Source organism: Oryctolagus cuniculus, chromosome 8 (assembly GCF_964237555.1).
Source record: "Oryctolagus cuniculus chromosome 8, mOryCun1.1, whole genome shotgun sequence".
NCBI lineage: Eukaryota > Metazoa > Chordata > Mammalia > Lagomorpha > Leporidae > Oryctolagus > Oryctolagus cuniculus.
In genome coordinates this window covers 83,758,875-83,781,886 of record NC_091439.1, presented here as the reverse complement: position 1 = coordinate 83,781,886, position 23,012 = coordinate 83,758,875, and the positions used below count along the sequence as shown (strand labels likewise).

Sequence of the window (23,012 nt, the reverse complement as noted above, 5' to 3'; positions counted from 1 at the left end):
TGATATTAGGATGGCTACACCAGCTCTTTTTCGGTTTCTGTTAGAATATCTCTTTCCTTTCTTTCACTTTCAGTCTATGTGTATCTTTGTTGGTGAGATGTGTTTCTTGTAGGCAGCAAATAGATGGGTTTTGAGTTTCTTTTTTTTCCCCAATTCAGCCAGTCTATATCTTTTAATTGAAGAGTTGAGGCCATTTACATTCAAAGTGACTGAATATTAATAAGTAGCAACTTGGCCCTGCCCTTTTTCCATAAATATTCCTATTGTTTACTTTGGATTTCCTTTGTACTTTTACTGGGAGATTTCCTGCCCTCACCTTCTTTCATAGTGATAATGTTTCTGTTTCTGTGTGTAGCACATCCTTAAGCATCTTTTGTAGGGCTGGATGAGTGTGACAAATTCTTTCAATTCGTGTTTGTTATGGAAGGTCTTTATTTCCCCTTCATTCATAAATGACAGCTTTGCAGGGTACAGTATTCTGGATTGGCAGTTTTTTTCTCTTAAGATTTGGAATATATCTTGCCATTCTCTTCTAGCCTGTAGGGTTTAGGGTTTCTAATAAGAAGTCAGCTGTGAGTCTAATTGGAGATCCTCTGAAAGTAATCCAGCATTTCTCTTGTGCACACTTTAGAATCTTTATGTTTTACTGTGGAGAGTTTGACTACAGTGTGTCATGGTGAGGGTTTTTTCTGGTCATGTCTATTAGGAGCTCTATGTGTTTCTTGTATTTGGACATCCCTTTCATTATCCAAATTGGGTAAGTTTTCTGTAATTATTTCACTAAAAAGGCCTTCTAATCCATTCTCTTTTTCACACCTTCAGAAACTCCTAAGACCCATATGTTGGGTCATTTGATAGTATCCCATAGATCTCCAACAGTTTTTTTAGCTTTCTAATTTTTTTTGGTCTGACTGTAAAATTTCCAGAGATTTGTCTTCTTACTTGGATACTGTTTGTTCTGCTTCACTGTTTCTGTTGTTAAGGCTTTCCATTGCATTTTTTTATTTGTTCTATTGAATTCTTCATTTCCAATATTTTGCTTTGATTTCTCTTTAAAATCTCAATTTCAGGAGAAAAATTTTTATTTCATGTCATGTGCAGATTTCTTTAGTTCGTGGATTTGCTTCTGATTACTTCTAAGTAATCCTACAATTTTTTGAATCCCATTTCTAGAATTTCTTCAATCTCTTCATTTTCACATTTTAGTATTAAAGTGTTATGTTCCTTTGGGGGCATCATGTTGTCTTCTTTATTCTTGTTTCTTGATTGCTGTGTTTATTTTTAGTCATTTGTGGAGATACTTGGTGTTTTTCTGTTTTTCCCTCTTTGATGGATTTTATCTTTGGACTATGCCTCTGTGAATTAGTGGAGTGTCTGCTCTTTCTGTGAATACATTTGGCATGTGCTGGGTGTGGCCAAGGAGCTCTCTTCAGTGCTCCAGGGTGAAGGGAATGTCCATGGTAACTCCCAAATTGGGATTTGTAAATTTTTTTTTAATCAGAGGGGAGGTTTGATCAGCTCTGTTGGCATAGTCTTAAGCTTACCTCCCCTCCTCCAACGAGACTAGTATCTGGGCACTAGCCCCAGTGGGTACAATATTCATCAATGCTGCCACAAGAACCACATAAAGGATCCATGCAGTCCTCGGTATGAGCACAGATCCCGCAGCAATGACCCTCAGCAAGGAACCAGGGAGCCCCAAGTGTGTGAAGCTGCCCACAGTGACTGCCCAAAGACCCAGCCATACCCTGTCCCCTCCCATGTAGCCACAATGTTTTTGTAGTCCCAGCATACAAGGTTCCCATAGTCACAAGCACCCAGCCCCTGTAAATTCTCCCAGCCAGACTCAGGTATCTCCTCTTGGCTGGTTTTTGAGTGCCCAAACAAGCTGGTGCGGCTGTTATATATGTCCAAAATGGTGCCTGACCACTCTCAGATGGTTACAGGACACTGGTGCCAGATGGTTAGGGAACTGTGCCCCCTTTCCCTCTAGGTTGTCAGGTATACTGTCCCCCAGAGAGCTCCAAGCCAGACTCAAGCCAGGCTCTTCCCATAGCTTTATCGCCAGTGCTTGGGCTATTGCATTCTGGTCTCACCTCACTCTCCAAAGTTAGTGATGAGGCTCTTGGCTGCTGGGGTCCTAAGGTGTGCATGTTCACACCCTCCACATAGGTCTACAGTGTCCTTCTTATTTGCATGGAGTTTCCCCTGTTGTTTTTCCCTTAACTCTTCCCCGACATTGCACTCTCTCCACCTTTATTTTTTAACTCTCTTCCCCTAGAATAGAGCAGTAAGCTCCCTCCCGATTCCACCATCTTGATGCCTCTTGACCCATGTTTTTTCAAATGTTCAGTATTCCTTTTTTCTCTAATCTCCTTCTCCCCTCTAGCCACAATACAAGTGTGCAGACTGTAAGTAGCTGGCAAATTCTAAATAATTATTAATATTTAAAAATTAAAACCATGGGATGTTGAAAGACAGGCTTAGCAGAAAGATTGTGATTGCGGTCATGAAGGACAATGCCACCAGCACTGAGCGAAGTGCATCACATATGCTCGTAAGGAAGCATCCACTAAAATACCTACCTTACAAAGAGGAAGCCAAAGCCCAGAGATGTCAGTGACTAACCAGGTTCACAAAGTTGAGAACAAGGACTCCCAGGGACAAAGTAGGAGGCATGTAAATCTCTCACGTGCCTGGTTAGTCATGGCCACTGTGAGGACCCATTTCTTTTTTAAAATATATGTATTTACTGATTGAATACATTTGAAAGGCAGAGTGAAAGAGAGAGAAAAAGAGGCAGAGAAAAAAAAAAGAGATCTCCTGCCTACTGGTTCACACCCCCAAATGCCAACAATATCTGGAGCTGGGCCAGGTAGAAGCCAGGAGCTCTAAGACTCCACATGGATGGCAGGGACCCGAGCACTTGGGCCATCATGAAACTCACACCAGCACTCATTTATAGCCTGCTGGCATCTCAGGCAGCAGTTCAAGCTGCTTGTTCCACAACACCCGTCCTTGAGGGCCCACTTCTAGAAGCAGGATGAGCCATTCAGACCCTCGGGATTCCCCATGAACCACGAGGCTCAGCTAACCTTACCCAGCTTTGAGTTCTCCATAGGACTCCCAGCACTGGGTCAGGTACGATACCCCAGGCATCATGAGAAGTTAAAAAGAATTAAGGACTTCCTCCAGTAAAATTTAGACTCTGCCCAATGCAAAATTTAAACCTAGCGACTATTAGGAATCCATGCAACCCTGCAGCCTTCTTAGGAGGTCTAAGTCACGGTCAGATCACTTTTCACCATACCCCCTCACAATCACATTCCAAGCTGAATAACACCAACCTGGAAATAAATCCCCATAGAATAAGACCAAAGGGTCTTAGGGCACAAAGTTCCTGAGGTAGTACCCCAAGACATCCTCTGAGAAAGACAAAAGACAAAAAGACCAATTTTGTGACCTAAGCATTGGATTCAGGAGCCCAGAACTCTGCTTGTAAATTCTGCCCACTTCATCTTTCCTCTCTACCTTTCAAACGGAAGCATTTTTTATTCTTTACTGTTCACACCATGCCTGACAGTCCATTCACCAGCAGGTTCCTGCATGCCCAGGATGCCAATCATGTGCCTTCTGCTTCCATTCTCTTTGTGGCAGCATCAGGGATGGCAATTCACATTTGTATAATGCTTGACATTTTATAAAGGCCTTTCACATGTATTACCACATGAGAGCCTCAAATCATTTCTGGGAGTGAAGCAAATCGAATACTGATGCTTTCATTTTTGAGCTACAAAAAAATTGACACTCAAAGAGAAAGGGAGATTTCCTCCAAGAGCAAACAGTTAAGTGAGGGATAAGCCAGGCTTTGAATCCAGATACAGGGGCCCCTGCAAATTCACTGCCATTTGTAACACTGCCACTCTAGTTTTCCGCCCCAGGAGCCTCTATGTAGGCATCCTCACTCGACTTCCAGTCAAGTTCAAATAATCTCCAGGAAAGCAAATTTTCGTGTCCAGGAACCCAACAGAGTTTCCAGGGAAGTGGAGTCTCGTTGCTCCCTCTTTCTCACTGGGAATGTGATGAGGAAGCCCACTGGGGAGGCGTTCAGCAAAGTGAGTTACTCTGGAGTAATCTAACCTGGCTTCCAACTGGAATCTCTACCAGCAGCATGGAAAACAAACATTCAATGAATACAATTGACTTAGCGAACGAATTTGCCTCTCTTGATCTATATTGAGGATACATGTTTGCAAACCAATTGAAAAAAAATTTTTAAACTCTGTATGGAGATATTTTGCAATCTATGGTTGAAATCCATGTACATGACATTTATAATTGGCATAATCTTTGAGGTACTGCTTCTGCCACAGTTGTATGAAGAAGGACATTATCATGAATTATACAACTGTAGCCTAAGTTAGCATCAATATACATCTCATAGATCAGGGGGCAAGGCAGTGAAAGACAGTGGCTGCCACATCATCATGAAATACAACTAAATATATCCAGAAGAAAACTGGTTCCCAGATTCTGCCGAACCAGCATATGGAATGTTTTTGGAATTAATAAGCATTGATTGAGCACCTATGTTTTGCTCAGAACTGTAGAGAATTCAGAAGAGTGTAAGCTAGGTTGTAAGACTGTCAAAAAATAGTGATAACTCAGGATATAAGGGTCAAAATGAAAGTCTGTAATACTTATTTTATCACAAATATGATTTATGAACTGCTACATGACAAACATTATGCTAAGTATTTTATTTGAACTGTCGTGTTTAATCCTAATAAAAACTCAGTGAGAGAACTAGCAGTAGTCTAATTTTACAGAAAATAAACAGACACAAAAAAGAAATTCCCTTAATGAAGATCACATAGCTAAGAAGAGGGGGAGCCAGACTGGAAGCCAGCCATGTTTGGGGAAGGATTCATGAAGGAAGGGCTGGCTCTTTGTCATGACCCTGAAGATTATGTAGAGTTCAGTTAGGAAAAAAAGGAAAGAATATGCATGGCTCATGGTACAGGACTGACAGGTAGCCTCAACCACAGCATAGGAGCAATAATTCATATTTGACATGTAAAGATCCCTGAAGAAAATCAATGACAGGAATTAAACTTGGCTAGGCTTGGTCTGATACCTTAACAGAATACCTTAACAATAATCCAGACAGAATTTAGAGACCTGAGCCTTTGGAACTATGATAAACTTTCATGGAAAGTCATGTAGTCTCCTATGCAGGAGAGTGGCATTGCAAAGCACTGTGATATACTAGCTGTTTGTTCAGAAAGGGTGGAGGGAAGTAAGATGTTAAGGAAGACCATTAGTTCATGGCTTATTGTAAAATCCTCTACAGGCCCTCCAGCTGCTTGTTCCTTAGTAAATGCTCAATAAATGTTTGTCAAACCAGTGAATGAGGAATAGAGTGGATTAAAAAAAGAAAGGTATATATACAAGAAATAATCTGCAGGAATCATTCACATATTGTCTGTGGAAGTAAAAATAAAAAAAAGAAAGCAATGATGGCACCAAAATGCTACTCTAGATGAAAAGGAAGTAGGTGGTGCTTTTGGCTGACAATGGACTTGGAGATAAGTGGGTTCCAGCTGGGTACACAGGGGAATGGTTTGAATATATAGAGGTTTGAAAGGAGCATGTAATATTCCTAATATAGTATAGGTATTTGGAGAAAGAGGCATTGTGGGGAGCAAACCGGACTAGACTGAGTTACTGGAATTGAGACTTATTCTATGCATCTGCTCTCCCACAATATGGCGCTGGGAGAAAAGTAAACAGCTTCCGCACAGCTGCCTCCAGTTCAGCTAATAAACTGTAGGACTTGCTCCTGATTGGAGGAGAGCAGCGTGCTCGGCGTGTGGGCAGCCGAGTTGGGATTGGCGGAGGAGGACTATAAAGGAGGAGAGAGACGGCATGCACCGGGAACATCTAAGGGGAACATCTAGCTGAAGGAACACCTGTGCAGCCCCCGAGAAAAGCCGGCCGGCGGTGTGCCACTCCCCTGCGGAAGTGGGGAATGTGGCCGGGGGGAACTGCCCTTCCACGGAGGTGGAGGGGATAGTAGCCAACCCAGGAAGAACCAGCAGCAAACCCGGGGAGGGCCGAGCAGACGAAAAGAACAGCGCAGGGTCCTGTGTTGCTCCTCCATGAAGACGGGGAGCGACATAATGGTGCCGTGACTCGGATATGAAGCCTAGGCAGGGCTTGGTGTCGTTCCTCCACGAAGAGGGGGAGCGACATAATGGTGCTGTGACTCGGATAGGAAACCTGACTCGGATAGGAAACCTAGGACGGATAGGAAACCTAGGAGGGAAGAAACGGGAAGAAGCAGGAAAATATCGGAGAGAGAGACTAGCAAACAGCCTAGGGAAAAGCCGGACGATAAAGGTGCCGGAAGGAGCTATTGAAAGCCTAGGCATAGACTCGGATACGGACTACGGGGGGAAGCTGGGAGAAATCTCTAAGGTCGAAAGCGAAAGTGAAAGCTAGAACAAACAGACTCGGACGCGGACTGTGGGGAGAGGCCAGGAGAAATGAGGGAGGAATATCGTTGGAGGAAAGCTTGGGGAAACATACCGGGTAGAGAAAAATGTTAGGGAAATTGAAGCTGCGGGGGGCAGGCCGAGGCGGATACGAAAGCCACTTTGGGATTCTCAGGTTAGCCCGGGAATGGGGGGCGAAAAGTTGAAACCAGAAGCTGAAATGTAAGCCAGATTGGGATCCGTCTGATTAGCCCGGGGAGCAAAGGACGGGAAGCCAGATCGTGGGGCGGAGACGTATGCTGGGTTGAATTCGCCAGGCTAGCCCGGGGAACTTAGATTGAATGCTAGTGGCGGACACGTAAGCTACGCTGTGTTACTCGCGGAAGCCGCCGCGTGCAGAGAGAGCACGGGGCGTGAATAGATAGGGAACGGGGCTGGCGCGAGGCCGTGGTGCAGACGCGAAGGGCGTGGAGACCGCGGAGCGCGCGAAGCCAAGCCGCGCAAAGCCGGGAAGCTGCGCAGATGAAAGAGGCGCGGGCTGAAGCGGCTCAGCCGGGAAGCCGCCGAGAAGTAGCCTCGGGGCAGGCAGCGGGAAGCTGCGGGGATAAGAGAAACAGAAGTTTGGAAGTGGAGTGAGAGAAATGGGAATGTTGGCAGACAGAAGTAAAATGGGAGAAATAGGAATGCCCGGAGATAGAGAAATAGAGAAATAGAAAGGCCTCCCTACAATACAACAATTAGAAGGCTTGGATTCGGTCTGCCCGATTAGTGAGGCGATGAGCACCTGGGCGGCTAGCAGCTTATGCGCCGCAGGTCACCGAAGACAGGCACGAATTAACATCAGTAAGGCCTCCCCCCACAAAAAGGCAATGAGAAGGCTTGGATTCGGTTTGCCTGATAGGGCTTGTAAGCCCCTGCAGGCAGAGCAGAGCATGCGCTGCAGGGCACCGAACACAGGCACGCATCAGCGCCTAAAAACCTCCTCACAACATGGCGAAGAGAGGACCCGGATTCGGTTTGCCTGATTGATAGGACTTGTAAGAGCCTGTGGCAACTCTAGCAAGTAGAGCAGAGTGTGTGCTGCGGGACACCGAAGACAGGCGCGTATCAACGCCAAAAATAAAAAGAAAGGGGGATCTGTGGGGAGCAAACCGGACTAGACTGAGTTACTGGAATTAAGACTTATTCTATGCATCTGCTCTCCCACAATATGGCGCTGGGAGAGAAGTAAACAGCTTCCGCACAGCTGCCTCCAGTTCAGCTAATAAACTGTAGGACTTGCTCCTGATTGGAGGAGAGCAGCGTACTCGGCGTGTGGGCAGCCGAGTTGGGATTGGCGGAGGAGGACTATAAAGGAGGAGAGAGACGGCATGCACCGGGAACATCTAAGGGGAACATCTAGCTGAAGGAACACCTGTGCAGCCCCCGAGAAAAGCCGGCCGGCGGTGTGCCACTCCCCTGCGGAAGTGGGGAATGTGGCCGGGGGGAACTGCCCTTCCACGGAGGTGGAGGGGATAGTAGCCAACCCGGGAAGAACCAGCAGCAAACCCGGGGAGGGCCGAGCAGACGAAAAGAACAGCGCAGGGTCCTGTGTTGCTCCTCCATGAAGACGGGGAGTGACATGGCATTAGCTATATTTAAGACTTCTCAAGGGTGGAACATCCAGTCCTTACTGATCCCAAATTCATATAAACAAAAGTTGCCATTTTTAATGGATCACCCCAATAGATAATGCCAGGCAGGTAGAACGTGCCCAGTGTAAATGTCACTACAGACTGACTGTATTTTATCAAAAATGTGTAAAGTAAAGAAATTCATCAAATACCAAAACACCATTATAGATGGAAAAGAAAGAAGCAAAAGGAAATATGTCAAAGAGTTAAGCTCCTGTCCCTGCTCCCTGTGACAGCACCAGCCATTTGACAGATATGAAACACCAGCCTTTCCTTATCAAAATATGAAAGGAAAAAATCATGTCACGATGTCTCAGCAAGAAGCCATTAGACCGATGTAATCATAATGGGACCAAATATTCCTATAAATGCATGCATTTAGGACCACATGTGGTGTCTAAAAGCAGCTGACACACAAAAGTAAGCAAAGTTGCCCCCGTGGCTCAGATGCAATGCAGCAATCCAATCGGCCTTCAAACAAACTGAACTGTGAATTTATAAGACAAACCCCATTCCATTAGCTTAAAATTCAAATGACCCTCACAGAAAGCCCAGTTGTGGCCATAGGGACTATTATTCAAACTTCTCTCTCATGATCATCTGCCAGCAGCCAATCGTGAAGTTATAGCCATACTCATCTAAGTTATTTGCTTTCAAAATAGCCTGACCACATGGCCACTATTTGAAGCCAATCAGAATAACCAAATGCATGAGAGTGTACAAGATTCATTTACACAAAGCAGCTCAGCTATTCACTGTAATGGATAAAATCAAGATCTTTAACAAGCAAATCAGAGAAAGCAGCCTGAAAATGTAACTACCTTAACCCATTAAGGCCCAGGTTTTCAATTCTGTGAACATTTCCACGACATAATATTTATTTAATAGTTACTGTAAGTGGTATATTTACTGCTCAACTTAAGTCTTGACATATTTAAAGAATGATGGGACATAATGGGTTGAAGAGAGAAAGGACAGTGTCAATTAAAATATAAAACTGGGAAGATCCACAATATGTAGCCCTGGGAATCAATCCAATCAGTGAAGCACATTTGTTATTGGTAGATGGTAAGAAAGAAAGAAACTGAAATTCAGGCACATTGTTTTAAATAAAAGACAATGGTGGGGCTGGCATTTTGGCACAGTGGGTTAAGCCACTGCCTCACATTCCGGCTTCCCATGTCGGAGCATAGGTTCAAGTCCCAGCTGCTCCACTTCCCATCCAGTTCCTGCTACAGCACCTAGGAAAGCATCAGAAGATGGCCCAAGTACTTGGGTCCCTGACATCCATGTAAAAATAGCTATGTGCATCATGGATTGCAATATCAAATATATTTCTTAATGTGAGTCACAGTCAACACAGAGTGTCTCTTGGGCTTCCATGGGTACCTAGCACAAACAGAGTAGTCAATATCTGTTGAATGCTCTGGCCTCAGAATCAGCCCTTAAGGCATCAGGATATGGCTGAAGAGCCCATGAGGGTATTTTAGGCATGGAAAGCCAAGACCCTATGGAAAAAAAAAAAAGAAGAAGAAGAATACCTAAATGAAAAATCTCTGCGAGTGATATCCTAGTGGAAAGAATGGGGCCATCAAACAAGGAGGTACCTTTCTCTGAAGGGAGGAGAAAACTTCCACTTCTGACTATGACCCTGTCTGAATAAGATCGAAGTTGGCAAACTCAAAAGGCTTCCATAGCCTTGGCAACTCATGACTAGAGCCTAGGGAGATTACTGATGCCATAAACAAGAGTGTCAAATTGTTAAGTCAACAACAGGAGTCACTGTGTACTTACTTCTCATGTGGGATCTGTCCTTAATGTGTTGTCCAATTTGAAGTAATGCTATAACTAGTACTTAAACAGTATTTTACACTTTGTGTTTCTGTGTGGGTGCAAACTGATAAAATCTTTACTTAATATATATTAAATCGGGCCGGTGCTGTGGCTCACTAGGCTAATCCTCCGCCTGCAGCACCAGCACACCGGGTTCTAGTCCCGGTCGGGGCACCGGATTCTGTCCCAATTGCCCCTCTTCCAGGCCAGCTCTCTGCTGTGGCCCAGGAGTACAGTGAAGAATGGCCCAAGTGCTTGGGCCTTGCACCCCAAGGGAGACCAGGAAAAGCACCTGGCTCCTGGCTTCGGATCAGTGCGGTGCACCGGCCGAAGCGTGTCGGCCACAGCGGCCATTGGAGGGTGAACCAACGGCAAAGGAAGACCTTTCTCTCTGTCTCTCTCTCACTGTCCACTCTGCCTGTCAAAAAAATAAATAAATAAATAAATAAATAAAAAATAATATATACTAAATTGATCCTCTGTATATAAAGATAATTGAAAATGAATCTTGATGTAAATGGAATGGGAGAGGGAGCGGGAGATGGGAGGGGTGCAAGTGGGAGGGAAATTATGAGGGGGGGGGAGCCATTGTAACCCATAAACTGTACTTTGGAAATTTATATTTACTAAATAAAAAAAAGGAAAAAAAATCTGTTGAATGAATGAGCCAATGAATGGTGAACACATGAGGAATACCCAAATCCAATGCTGGTGATACAGCTGTCAGTGAGCGCCATGACATTCGGAATGGGACGCTCATCTGCACCAGAATTTCCATACTTGTGAGGACAGAACTGACCCAGCTGTGATTCCCTAGAGCGGCGTCCATAACCTGGGGCAAGATCTTCGGCACAGTAGAGGCAATAAAGAGGGACAGATGGGGAAAGAGTTCCACAGGTGAGCAAGTTTGGACACTGGGGTCTATGTTCTCATGGGGAGGAGGGGGAAGGAAAGATAGGGTTTCCATAGTTACCAAGTAAAAATATAGAGTGCACAGTTAAGTCTGAATTTCAGATAAGCAATAAATAATTTAAGAGCAAAGAAAATCACGAACCTTTAGGACTGCAAAATCAATTTGATCAGACATTTACTTTATGTAAAACTATGTACAAACACTATGCAATGATTCCTGACATTGAGGAGGTCAAGGACACATGCAACAGTCTCGATAATTATCATGCAGTGAGCACCATCCTAAAGTTCTGTATGCGCATTAACTTATGTAACCCTCACCACTCTCCACTGAGCACGACCACTGTCCCAGTGGAAGGCATAACCAAAACATTGAGAAGTTCAAACAGGAAGTTGTCCAAAGTCTCCCTCTCACACACACACACACCCATGCACACACACAAATATTCTGCCACTGTGGGCTCGTGGTGGATAGGTGGATATTGTCCAGTAAGGGGTGGGTCTGAAGGTAACATTTGAACTAAACTTTGATGACAGATGAAACTTTAAGAGCTGCATATTATAGAAAGACTACTCCAGGCAGAGGACCATCCTGGAGCCAAGAAGACATGATCAAGAAGTGGGGGTGTTGTGAGCATTTATCCTAGCCCACTTACTTATCCCAGATCATCGTAGCAGGTAATGTGCCTGTGTCATACTTCAGAGTCCCGGGGTTCAATGCCCAGCTTTGGCTCCAGATTTCAACTTTCTGCTGGCACAGATCCTAGGAGACCTTAGGTGATGGCCCAAGTACTTGGGTCCCTGCCTCTCACCTAGGAGACCTGGACTGAGTGCCAAGCTTGCAGCTTCACCTACCCCGACCTTGCTATTGTGTGGCATTTACAGAGTGAATCAGTAGATTGGAGTTTCCTATCCCAGGAAGGAAGAAGGAAAGGGAGGGAGAAGGAGAGAAAAAAAAAAGAGAGGGAAAAAATGAGAATAGACTAGAGGTATGGGAATACCAGGAACATAGTGGAGAAAGGAAAGATTAGGCAAGAAAATTAGGCATTGACCATACTGTACAGAGGCTTTGCAAATTCTGCCTGATCCACAGACAATGGTGAGACACCACAGAATCTGGGGTAAGCAGCCTCTAATTTGAGCTGGGTCATTAGAAGGATGAAGGATGCAAAAGACGGAGTGGACGAGACAAACATCGGAGGCCAGGAAACCTGGTGAGTCGATGCGAATGGCTGGCAGAGCACGGCGGCATCAGAATTCATGATTTACCTCTCCGATCAGAACCTCAGTGGGAGAGTGACCTTGGACAACACATGGAATCTCTCTGAGCCTGTTTCCTCATTTCTAAAACAGGGATGGCAATGTCACTTCATGGCGTTACCAGAGGGGACAAACAAGACATAACAGAGGGAATGCTCCATGAATAGAAGCTATCGATAAAGGGTCATGCAACTGCAGCCGAAGCTTTCCCGGAACAACTTCTGTGGATTCAATCAGCCCTTGCCTGATCATCTCTGGGGACAGAGCACTGATGCCACCCCAATGGCAACGTAGTGAGGGCACTGAGAGAAGGGGGAGGGGAGAGCTACATTTCCTTCTTCCAAAAAGTGTGCACCTAGAAATTAAATGAAAAACCAAGCAAAAAAAAAAAAAGCACAAAATATCCAATAACCATAGTTGGAGGAGGTAGGTGAACTCTGAGATAAAACACTCGGGTTTGCATTGTCACCAAAGCACGCATTACGAGAGTGACCTTAAGAAAATGACTTAAACTCTGTACACCTTAATTTTCTCATCAGTAAGGCAAGGCAGTTAACACCTGTATCATGTGGCTATCAGGAAGACAGCTGAGATCATCTGCACGATACCCTGTAGAACAATGCCTGTCAGAGCTGACAATAACCAATACTTACTATGTACTGTGTGTAGACAAAAATAAAGTTATAATCACAGATGGAGAACAGAATGTGGAAATGCATGGAATATACTTGAAGTCTGAGTAGCAAAGGAATGAAAATCCATTTTCTATAGAGCCATACAGGTTCAGACCAATGGATGGGGCACCTTAAGCTATCCCACCAGTGTAGATGATAAAGGATGATGACGAATAAAAATGCATGTTCGTAGACCAGGGGAAGGGGCACCTCTGCCATATTATTCTCCTGCCTCTTCCTGTGATGGAACTCAGACTCCATTGCTGATTATCACTAAAGCAGGATCCATGTAAAGCTGGAGGTCAGGGGCAGGTTCATAACACATACGAGCTCAAAGTGGAAGGAATGTATGCCAGGGCCAGATACCCACTCATCCAAGCACATAGCAACTTGCTGGGTCTGAAACTACCTGTCCATACACTTCTGCCCCACCTTTCTAGGTATCAGACTACAGAGCAAACACACTCTTTCTATAGGGGCTCTACCTATGTGTGGAACAAACACCGTTCCCAAAATCTAGGGTATGCTCAGGGCACTGCCATCATCATCATCATCTTTGCTTTCTTCTAGAATTTTTTTTAAGTTTGCAAACCAAGTCTTGTGGAACAACTTGAATAATTTTCTAGAAACAAGTAAAGGAAAGGGGTGACAAAGTGATCATTACAATGCTTTGTGCTTCCAATGTCCTGAGCCCCTGAAGACAGTACAGCAGGCACACACAGTCACTCTGGTAGCCCTATGCTCCCCATAGCCTGTCACCCACTCCCCCTCATCAGACAACTGCAAACACACAAGAGGTCCTGGAGTTAGCCCCTGGGACAGAATCTCCTCTATGCAAACCTAACAGCCTGTGTAGAAAGAAACCACATTTTGGCCACACTCTAACCAAAATGAAGCCAAAGGCCATTTATTATGAAAACACCCACCTCTTCCATTGAGCTCCCTGACAGTAAAGGTAACCTCCCACATTAGAATTTGTGCGTTTGGTAGAAGCAAATGCTGCCTAAAATTAAAGTCCTAGCACCCTCACTTCTAGGAAGTGAATATATAGCAAGGTTTAAGGATATCTTCTTTACATATTTCTCCCCCTCCCCCTCCCCCAGGTACAGGGAGCTCAACCACCGGCTCTCCATTTACTGGCAAGAATGCGCTGAAGGGGTTATTGCCTGGAATGCAGGCAACCTCAAAGCACATTCCAGACTCAGCTTTTCATCTCTCTGTGCATTGATTTTCCCCACAGGTAGGAAAGGGATGATCACTTAACTTCTGCAGCAACACCTGATTAACCGTGACACCTGGGTGGAGTGCTTGAGGCCAATTCAGCCCACACTGGATCAAGCATTTGGAGAAAGACAGGGAGTGTGAATGAGTAGAAACCAACAGAAGCAGGACACATGGAGTTACTAAGGATAGGGGGAGCCACCTTTCCCCCAGACTCTCCAAGGAAAATGCCTAAACATGCCTATTGTTAGTCTTGGTAGATATTTCCTCCCTGGAATGACTGGGAGCCAATCCGTTTTTAAAAATGAAGGTCTGGCATCTTTTGCCTGAATATACCACCAAAAGGTATCACATACAACCAACATCACCTTCTATAGGTTTTGGTAACCTAGGATAAAAGCCCAAACGCAAGTGGAGAGAAAGCCGAAGAGGAAACAATTTCTAAGGAGCGCCTCAAGTCCCTGGAATGATCCCTGGTTTCAGAGGGAAGCAAATGAGCAGCACAGTTGCATGCCCAAGGAGCCAGTCCCTTTCCACCGCAGGCCTGGAAAACGTTACTTTTGCAGCCTCTTCATTATTCTTTCAGATTTCAGGCCACTGCCCAGGCACTCCAGCCTGGCTGCTCGCAGCTCCTCCTCATCACCTGCTTTGGGATCTCCCTGCTTGGAAACCATCCTGTCAGGAGCAGAGATCATGCACTGGGCGGGCTGAGCTCCAAAATGAAACAAGTGTGACCCTACAACTCGGGCGGGGCAGAATGGCTGCAGCTGCTGCAGGTAAGAAGAGGCCCACACAAGACCACAAGGCCTGGGGAGACATTAAGAGTTTGGAGGCTGCGCAGGACAAACTCCTTGGTCCGGGAGAGACGGGACCAGGTTCTGTTTCTCTTGGCGGGTCAGGGAACCTCAGACAGGGAGTGCTCAGGCAGCTTCAGGAGCAGCCCTGAGGCAGGCAGGGAACGTTGTCAGGGCCCCCTGGGACCGGCTGGGAGGTACTGTGGACACTCAGACTGCAGCACTGCTTACCCTGGTCACAGCCGCTTCGCTCTGGGCCAGGCAAGCAGGCCAAGCGATCTGGCGGAGTGGGACAGGCAGAGACCAAGGAAGCCAAAGGAGGTCAAGTGTGGGTCACACAGCGTCAAAGTCTCACCCAGAAGCCACCACAAGTTCAAGCCACCGCCCCCACAGCGGAACGGGCGAGCCACCCTTCTCATTAGCAACTCCGCACCAGCGCTCACACCGGCCTCCTCGCCACACCAGGCAGGTGTGCGCAAGGAGATGCACCTGCCTTCTAGAGCTGCGCCTAATTTGGCAAAGCCCATTTTAATGCTGCCGGCACCCTGCGTGTCTCATATACAGGAAAACCGAGTTATAACTCGGGTGGACTTTGCAGCGCCCTGGAGGCTGGAGGAGGGGAGGGGCTGGCAGGGGCAGGAAGGTAGAGACCTTTTCACCAAGAGATTCTTTTGTTAATGTTTCAGACTAAAAGGGGGTGGGGGAGGGGACAAAGTAGGCGGTAAAGGGGGCACTACGGGATACTGTTCCTTGGCGGGCCTCTCTGGCGTTTGAGGAAAGGAGCAACTAGCCAAACTCAGTCCAGACTGACAGAAATGCATTCACCTGTCAGCTAGGGGAGGAGAAGCTAGGCGGATTCGCGGGGCTCCTAGGAGCCAGGAATTCGGGCTCCGGGCTGCTGGTCTCCCGCTCGCATCCTCTCCCGGCTCCGCCCCAGACGTCCAGGTGGAGGCCTGGTTGGGGACCCCCAGGCTCGGCTCGGCCCGGCCCGGCCCGCGGGGACACACCCTCCACCTACCTCGAAAATGGGAGAGGCGCCCTTGCTCGGCAACGTGCAGCCCAGAAGCTCGGCGAGAAACTTTGCCATAGACGAGCGGTGGGGCAGGGTCTCTCTCGGCGCGCAGCTCCTGTCCGTGCCGTGCCGTGCCGTGCCGTGCCGTGCCCTGCGCCACAGCCCAAGCCGCAGGGTCTGACCAGAGGCTCCCGGCCGGCCGGGGCTCAGGAGCTGCCTGCGGCGGCCGGGCTGGGCCGGGCCGGGAATGGAAAAGGCGCCTGCCGCCCGCCCCCGGCAGTCCCCGGCGAGCGCGGGGAGCGCAGCGCGGTGGGCGGCGGGAGCCGGGGCGCCGCGGTCGGCACTCGCCTTTCCCGCTGAATGTCACGGTCGCCCTGGCGGAGGGAAGGGCCCCGCCGAGGGGGTGGCGGAGGGCCAACGCGCCGGAGGACGGGCGGCCGCGCGCGGGCAAGGGCAACCGGCGGGCGCCGCCGCCGCTGGGTCGGAGCGGGTGCCTTGTGCGCGGCGGGAGAGGCGCTGCCTTGTGGGAGCCGGCCAGGACCCCCGCTGCCAGGGGTGCCTTCGCCCGCGCTAGCGCAGGTCGAGAAAAGGCGGCTGCCTCGGGCCGGGTCAGCTCATTGACCCTGCCAGTGGCCACTGGGAGACAGGAGCTGCCCCCGGGGGGCGCCCAGCCTGCGCCAACCCCACCCTTCCTTCCAAAGCCCGTGGGAAAAAACTCCCCCTCCTGTCCGCCCCTTAAGCCGCGTTACTGAGTCGGGCAGACACAGGTGAGCCACCAAAGGGTGAGGGGGGCTTCGAAGGCCCAGGCCAGGGATGTTGCATAAATAATCACAGCTCCCTCCTGACCTTGCCTCCGGCTGGCCGAGACCCTTACAGCCAGGTGCGGCCCTTCTTTCCAAACCTGTGAGCCTGTCTTAGTACAGAATATACTTTAAGACACAGGCCTATAAGGATATTTATTTGGCATCCCCATCGCTGTGCAAGCTTTAGTGTGTATACGTGCCAAGTCCTGGTCCCTAACTCCCAGGATTTCTGACTCAGCAGGTATAGGACCACCTCACGATCTGAGTGCCGCACCCCTACTGGAGATTTCCTTGCAGGTGGTGCCGTGGTTGTACTCTGAGGAAAAAATAAAATGCACTCCTGTGTCCAATTCAGAAGTCAGCTCTTAGGAGAACTGTGAAAGCCCGAGAGTCGGTGACAGACTGGGACCCTGGACAAAGTTTTGTCCAATCATTTCATTTATATGCATGAAAACGAATGTGCCACGCTGTGAGTGACACTGGGAGCATACAGTAGGTGCTCAGTAATTGCTTGTGACCCTGAGGGAAGGGAGGATGAGTGTTTGCATGGATGGGGATGAAAAAGCCTGGTCCAGATTTCCTGATCCTCATTCCAGAATTCTCACCCAGACGGCAGACTCAGTGGGAATCCAGGGACAAACGGGAAAGGTGTGAGACTGGTATGGAACTGGCAACTCCATGTTTCTCAAACGACTTCAGTCAAGCACCTTTCACTGTAAAGACACGATCTACAGCATAAACTTCCTTTGCAACCTCTGCTTTTGTTTCCCACATTCTAGACAATTCTATTCGAAATACTCAGGTTTGTTATAAAATGAAAAAGGCCTACCCCCCTGAACAACACTCATGCTTCAGGTATGCTGACATGACATCCTTCGATGTCCAGGGCCCCCTGCCACAGCATCAGATCATCCCCAGCAGCATAGCTGAGAAATGTGGCAGTCAGGCCATGTTAAAACAAGAGACACAGAGAGAGAGGAAGAGAGACAGAGAGAAATACAGGATGAGAGCCTGTGAATATCTCAGGCACTGGGCCACTGGGACAAACAAGCATCCTGGGGACAGATTACCTTGACTTGACTCCCACTTCTGATACCGCTATGGGTTGGAGGCGCTCGACCCCCTCCAAAATTCATGTTAAACTTAATCCCCAATGCAACAGTATTGAGAGGCCTGGATGTTGGATGGTGATTGAGTCGTTAGGGCTCTGCCCCCATGAATGGGACTATGTGCCCTTGCAAAAGGCCTTGACGAGGGAGCCGCCTCGATTGCCCATCTTCTGGAGGAGGCAGGGTCCTGGTGCCATCCTGGAAGCAGAGAGCAGCCCTCACCAGATGCTGGCACCGAGATCTGGGATCTCCCAGCCCCCTGAACTGCAAGAAATAAATTTCTGTTCTGTGTGAGTCCTCCAGGCCATAGTATTCCCTTAGAGCAGAATGAGACTAAGACACCCAGGAGCAGCAATGCTTCAGGTGAGTGACTTTATTCCCCTGGGCTTTAGTGTCCTCATCTACATAGTGGACTCAATAAAAAAAACTCCAGGCCACAAAAGGTTTGTGTGAGTTTTCTAATGCTGTCCTAACAAATCATTACAATTTAGCAGCCTCATTGTACGATCTCACAGTTCTATGGGTTGCAAGTTAAATGGGCTCACCTGCATAGGGCTTAAAGCAATATGCCAATCAGGCTGAGCTCTTATCTGGAGGCTCTGGGAAAAATCCTCTTCCAGACTCATTCAGGTTACAGGCAGAATTCAGTTCCTCCCAGCTGTAAAGCTGAGGTCCCCGTCTCCCTGCTGGCTGCCATCCAGAGCCCACTGTCCACTCCTAGCAGTTGTCTGACCTCTTTCTCATGCTCCCTGTCCATCTGCTAAGCAGCCACGACACTGAGTCCTTCTCAGGGTTCAAATCACTCTTTCTTTCTGGCCAACAGCCAAAGAAAACGTGTTGCTTTTAAAGAGCTCACATGATTATCTGAGGTTACCAGGATAATCCTCCTCTCTTAAGGTTAACTGATTAGTCACCTTAATGATATCGCCCAAGTCCCTTTTGCCATCTAATGTACTGTGATCAAAACCAGAGTTCACAATCACAAAGCAATCTAAACTCCTGCTCACGAAGCAGTTACTTTGAAGAATAAGCAAAGTATGTATTTAAAACAGTTTTTCTTTTAAGATTTTTATTTATTTGAGAGAGTTACAGACAGAGAGAAGGAAAGACAGGCAGAAAGGTCTTCCACCCGCTGGTTCATTCCCCAAATGGCTGCAACAGCAAGAGCTGGGCAGATCTGAAGCCAGGAGCTGGGAGTTTCTACCAGGTCTCCCACAAGAATGCAGGGGCCCAAGCACTTGGGCCACCTTCCACTGCTTTCCCAGGCAGGGAGCTGGATCAGAAGACAAGCAGCCAGGACAAGAACCAGCACCCGTATGGGATGGCTAGACGGCAAGCAGAGGCCTAGCCTACTACACCACAGCGCTGGCCCCCTAAAACAGTTTTTATTTTATTTTGAATTCTTTATAATAAGAACTCAGTGAATTCAGTTTATTTTTTTCTACACATGGCATTTTTTATTGCAAATTTATATTTTATTTTTTAAAACTTTTATTTAGTATAAATTTCAAAGGTACAACTTTTGGATTATAGCGGCTTTTCCCCCCATAACCTCCCTCCCACTCGCAACCATCCCATCTCCCACTCCCTCTCCCATCCCATTCTTCATCAAGATTCATTTTCAATTATCTTTATATACAGAAGATCAACTTAGTATATACTAAGTAAAGATTTCAACAGACTGCACCCACACAGACACACAAAGTATAAAGTACTGTTTGAGTAGTAGTTTTACCATTAATTCACATAGTACAACACATTAAGGACAGAGATCCTACATGGGGCATAGGTGCACAGTGACTCCTATTGTTGATTTAACAATTGACACTCTTGTTTATGGCGTCAGTGATCACCCAAGGCTCTTGTCATGAGCTGCCAAAGCTATGGAAGCCACTTGAGTTCGCCAATTCTGATCTTATTTAGACAAGGCCATAGTCAAAGTGGAAGTTCTCTCCTCCCTTCAGAGAAAGGTACCTCCTTCTTTGATGGCTCGTACTTTCTGCTGGGATCTCACTCACAGAGATCTTTCATTTAGGTTTGTGTTTGTTTGTTTGTTTTTTTTTTTTTTTTTTTTTTTTGCCACAGTGTCTTGGCTTTCCATTCCTGAGAAACTCTCATGGGCTTTTTAGCTGTATCCAAATGCCTTAAGGGCTGATTCTGAGGCCAGAGTGCTGTTTATGGCATCTATGGCATTTTGTTTGATTGTCACTACAACTCTGTATTACTTTAAAGGTGAGAAACTGAGAACCAGAAAGAATGTCCAAAACCACACAGCAGATCCAAGGAGCAAGTCTAGGACATCAAGGCTGTGCTTCTGGTACAAGTACTGCCCCCTCTGAAAGCTGGACTCAAGGAGAGGGGATGCAAGACAGGCACCATGTTTATCTGGGGGAGTGAGGCTTGTGAAGTGGGGCAGTGACTACGAGCAGCAGGAAAGTTTACACGCACTTGCCACAGATGAACAATCAATGATTTAGGTGCAAGGGAGACTACACTAAATATTCATTAAAATCAGAAACCCTTCAGCTGGAGGGCAGAGGTGTATTCTTGTGATGATGTTTGTCTTAAGAGACTCTACATTCACTTAACTACCTAGGACCGTTCCTCTCAAGAGCGCTTCCTCTCTGGACCCCCTCCTGCCTGGCAGCTTGCCTCTTGTAGTGAGAAGAGGAAATAAACAGTTCTGAGAGGCACCACCTGCTCATCCAGCCTGGGCGGCGGGAACATCGCCCAGACCTTCTCCAGGGCAAGCCCAGATCAGGGTCGCTGCCATGCCTATCTCTGACATCACTGCTACAGCAAGGACAGAGACCCAGGACAAAAAGACAAGAAAGCAAAGCGAGCAAATATGTGGATAACCTTATCACCCCTGGTCTTCCCTCACCGAGGACTCTGACTACAGCACCATGTCCTAGAAGGGTTGCTCATATCTTTGACCCAGTATTTTCATTTCTAGAACCTACCCTAAGAAAATACTCAGAGAATCACTCAAAGATTACTACATTTTAAGTTGTTTCACATCCACAGGTGCAAGCAACTTTTCTACTGACAGATTAGCCATCATGGTTAAAAGGGCAAAACTGGATTCAGGCTGCCTGGGCTCGAGTTCTGGCTCTGCCAGTCACCACCTGGGTGATCCTGGGCAAGTCACACCTCTATTCTCTAAGCCTCTCTTTCCTTATTTGGAAAATGGGAGTAGTAACAATACCTACCTCATAAGAACTTAATTAGTTCATCTTATTCTGATAATTTACTAGAGTGATTCCCACACTCATATATGCACATAACTATCATACTAATACTAATGAAATACCTGGCCCATTGTAAGTAGCAATAATAAACATTAACCATTAGGTGGGTTTTGATTAATGACACATCTCAGCTCCTGACCCAAGCCTGGCCTACAATATTCAATCAAAGCTGATTTAATAAATGGATGGATGAACAAGAGAACAAACACAGACACTTACAACACTAGACAGCCAAAATATGTAAACCATCTGAAATCCAACAGAAAAGGGGTTTAATATATTATAGTTCATCTAGTCAGTACGACATTTAATGATCTAAAGCATATGTTTATAAAAGCATGTTCAAGGAAGAGGTGGGCATTTGGCCTACCAGGTAAGATGTCGGTTGGCGGGGGGGGGGGGGGGGGTGCAGCTGTTTACTGCAGGGGTTAAGATGCCACTAGGGATGCCTGCAGTCTGTACACAAGTGCCCGGGTTTCAATTCTGCCTCCACTTTCCTTTCCAGCTTCCTGTTAATGTAGACCCTGGGAGACAGCAGATGATGGCTCAAGTACTTGGGTCCACACTACTCACATGGGAGACCCAGATTAAGTTCCCATCTGCTGCTTCAGCCTGGCTCAGCCCTTACTGTTGCAGGCATTTGGGGCAGTGAATCAGATCCACATTCACTTTTTTTTTATTTAGTAAATATAAATTTCCAAAGTACAGTTTATGGATTACAGTGGCCCCCCCCCCCATAATTTCCCTCCCACTCACACCCCTCCCATCTCCCACTCCCTCTCCCATTCCATTCACATCAAGATTCATTTTCAATTATCTTTATATACAGAAGATCAATTTAGTATATATTAAGTAAAGATTTCATCAGTTTGCACCCACACAGAAACACAAAGTGTAAAATACTGTTTCAGTACTAGTTACAGCATTACTTCACATTGGACAACACATTAAGGACAGATCCCACATGAGGAGTAAGTGCACAGTGACTCCTGTTGTTGACTTAACAATTTGACACTCTTGTTTATGGCATCAGTAATCTCCCTAGGCTCTAGTCATGAGTTGCCAAGGCTATGGAAACCTTTTGAGTTAATTGACTCCGATCTTATTTAGACAAGATCATAGTCAAAGTGGAAGTTCTTTCCTCCCTTCAGAGAAAGGTACCTCCTTCTTTGATGGCCCCAGACTTTCCACTGGGATCTCACTCACAGAGATCTTTCATTTAGGTCTTTTTTTTTTTTTCAGAGTGTCTTGGCTTTCCATGCCTAAAATACTCTAATGGGCTCTTCAGCCATATCCTAACGCCTTAAGGGCTGATTCTGAGGCCAGAGTGCTATTTAGGACATCCGCCATTCTATGAGTCTGCTGTGTATCCCGCTTCCCATGATGGATCGTTCTCTCCTTTTTAATTCTATCAGTTAGTATTAGCAGACACTAGTCTTGTTTATGGGATGCCTTTGACTCTTAGACCTATCATTATGATCAATTATGAACTGAAATTGATCACTGGGACTAGTGAGATGGCATTGGTACATGCCACCTTAATGGGATTGAATCCCTGGCATGTTTTGGGGCAGTGAATCAGCAGATGGAAGATCTTTCTCTGTCTCTGCCTTTAAAATAAATAATTTTCTAATAGTTAGGATGCCCGCATCCCATATCAGAGTGCCTGGGTTTGATAGCTGGTTTTCTGGTTCCTGACTCCAACCTACTGCTATTGAGACCATGGGGAGGCAGTGGTAATGGGTGAAGTGACTGGATTTCTGCCACCCATGTGGGAAATCTGGATTGAGTACTCAGTGCCCAGCTTTGGCCCTGGCCAGCCATGTAGGCTTTTGAGAAGTAAACCAGTAGATGAGATCTCTCTCTCTCTGTCTCTCTCTCTCTCTCTCTCTCTGTCTTTTTCTCTCTCTGGTATATCTGTCACTCTATCTCTCTAATAATTTTTAGTTAATGGAAAATGCAATTCAAAGATA

At 46.7% G+C, this 23,012-nt stretch overlaps 1 protein-coding gene across 2 annotated transcripts in view; it reads right to left on the bottom strand.

The window, feature by feature from the left end:
* RASGEF1B (RasGEF domain family member 1B) overlaps window positions 1-16,189 on the bottom strand; it is a 653,322-nt gene extending 637,133 nt beyond the window's left edge. Inside the window, exon 1 of one of the 2 annotated variants that reach the window (XM_070047975.1) lies at window positions 15,883-16,189. In XM_070047975.1, coding sequence (XP_069904076.1) covers window positions 15,883-15,951 — 69 coding nt within the window. In that variant the 5' untranslated portion in view covers window positions 15,952-16,189. The remainder of the gene's footprint in view (window positions 1-15,882) is intronic. The other variant, XM_051820184.2, reaches the window with a different exon arrangement.
* Between the last annotated feature and the right edge of the window lie 6,823 nt (window positions 16,190-23,012).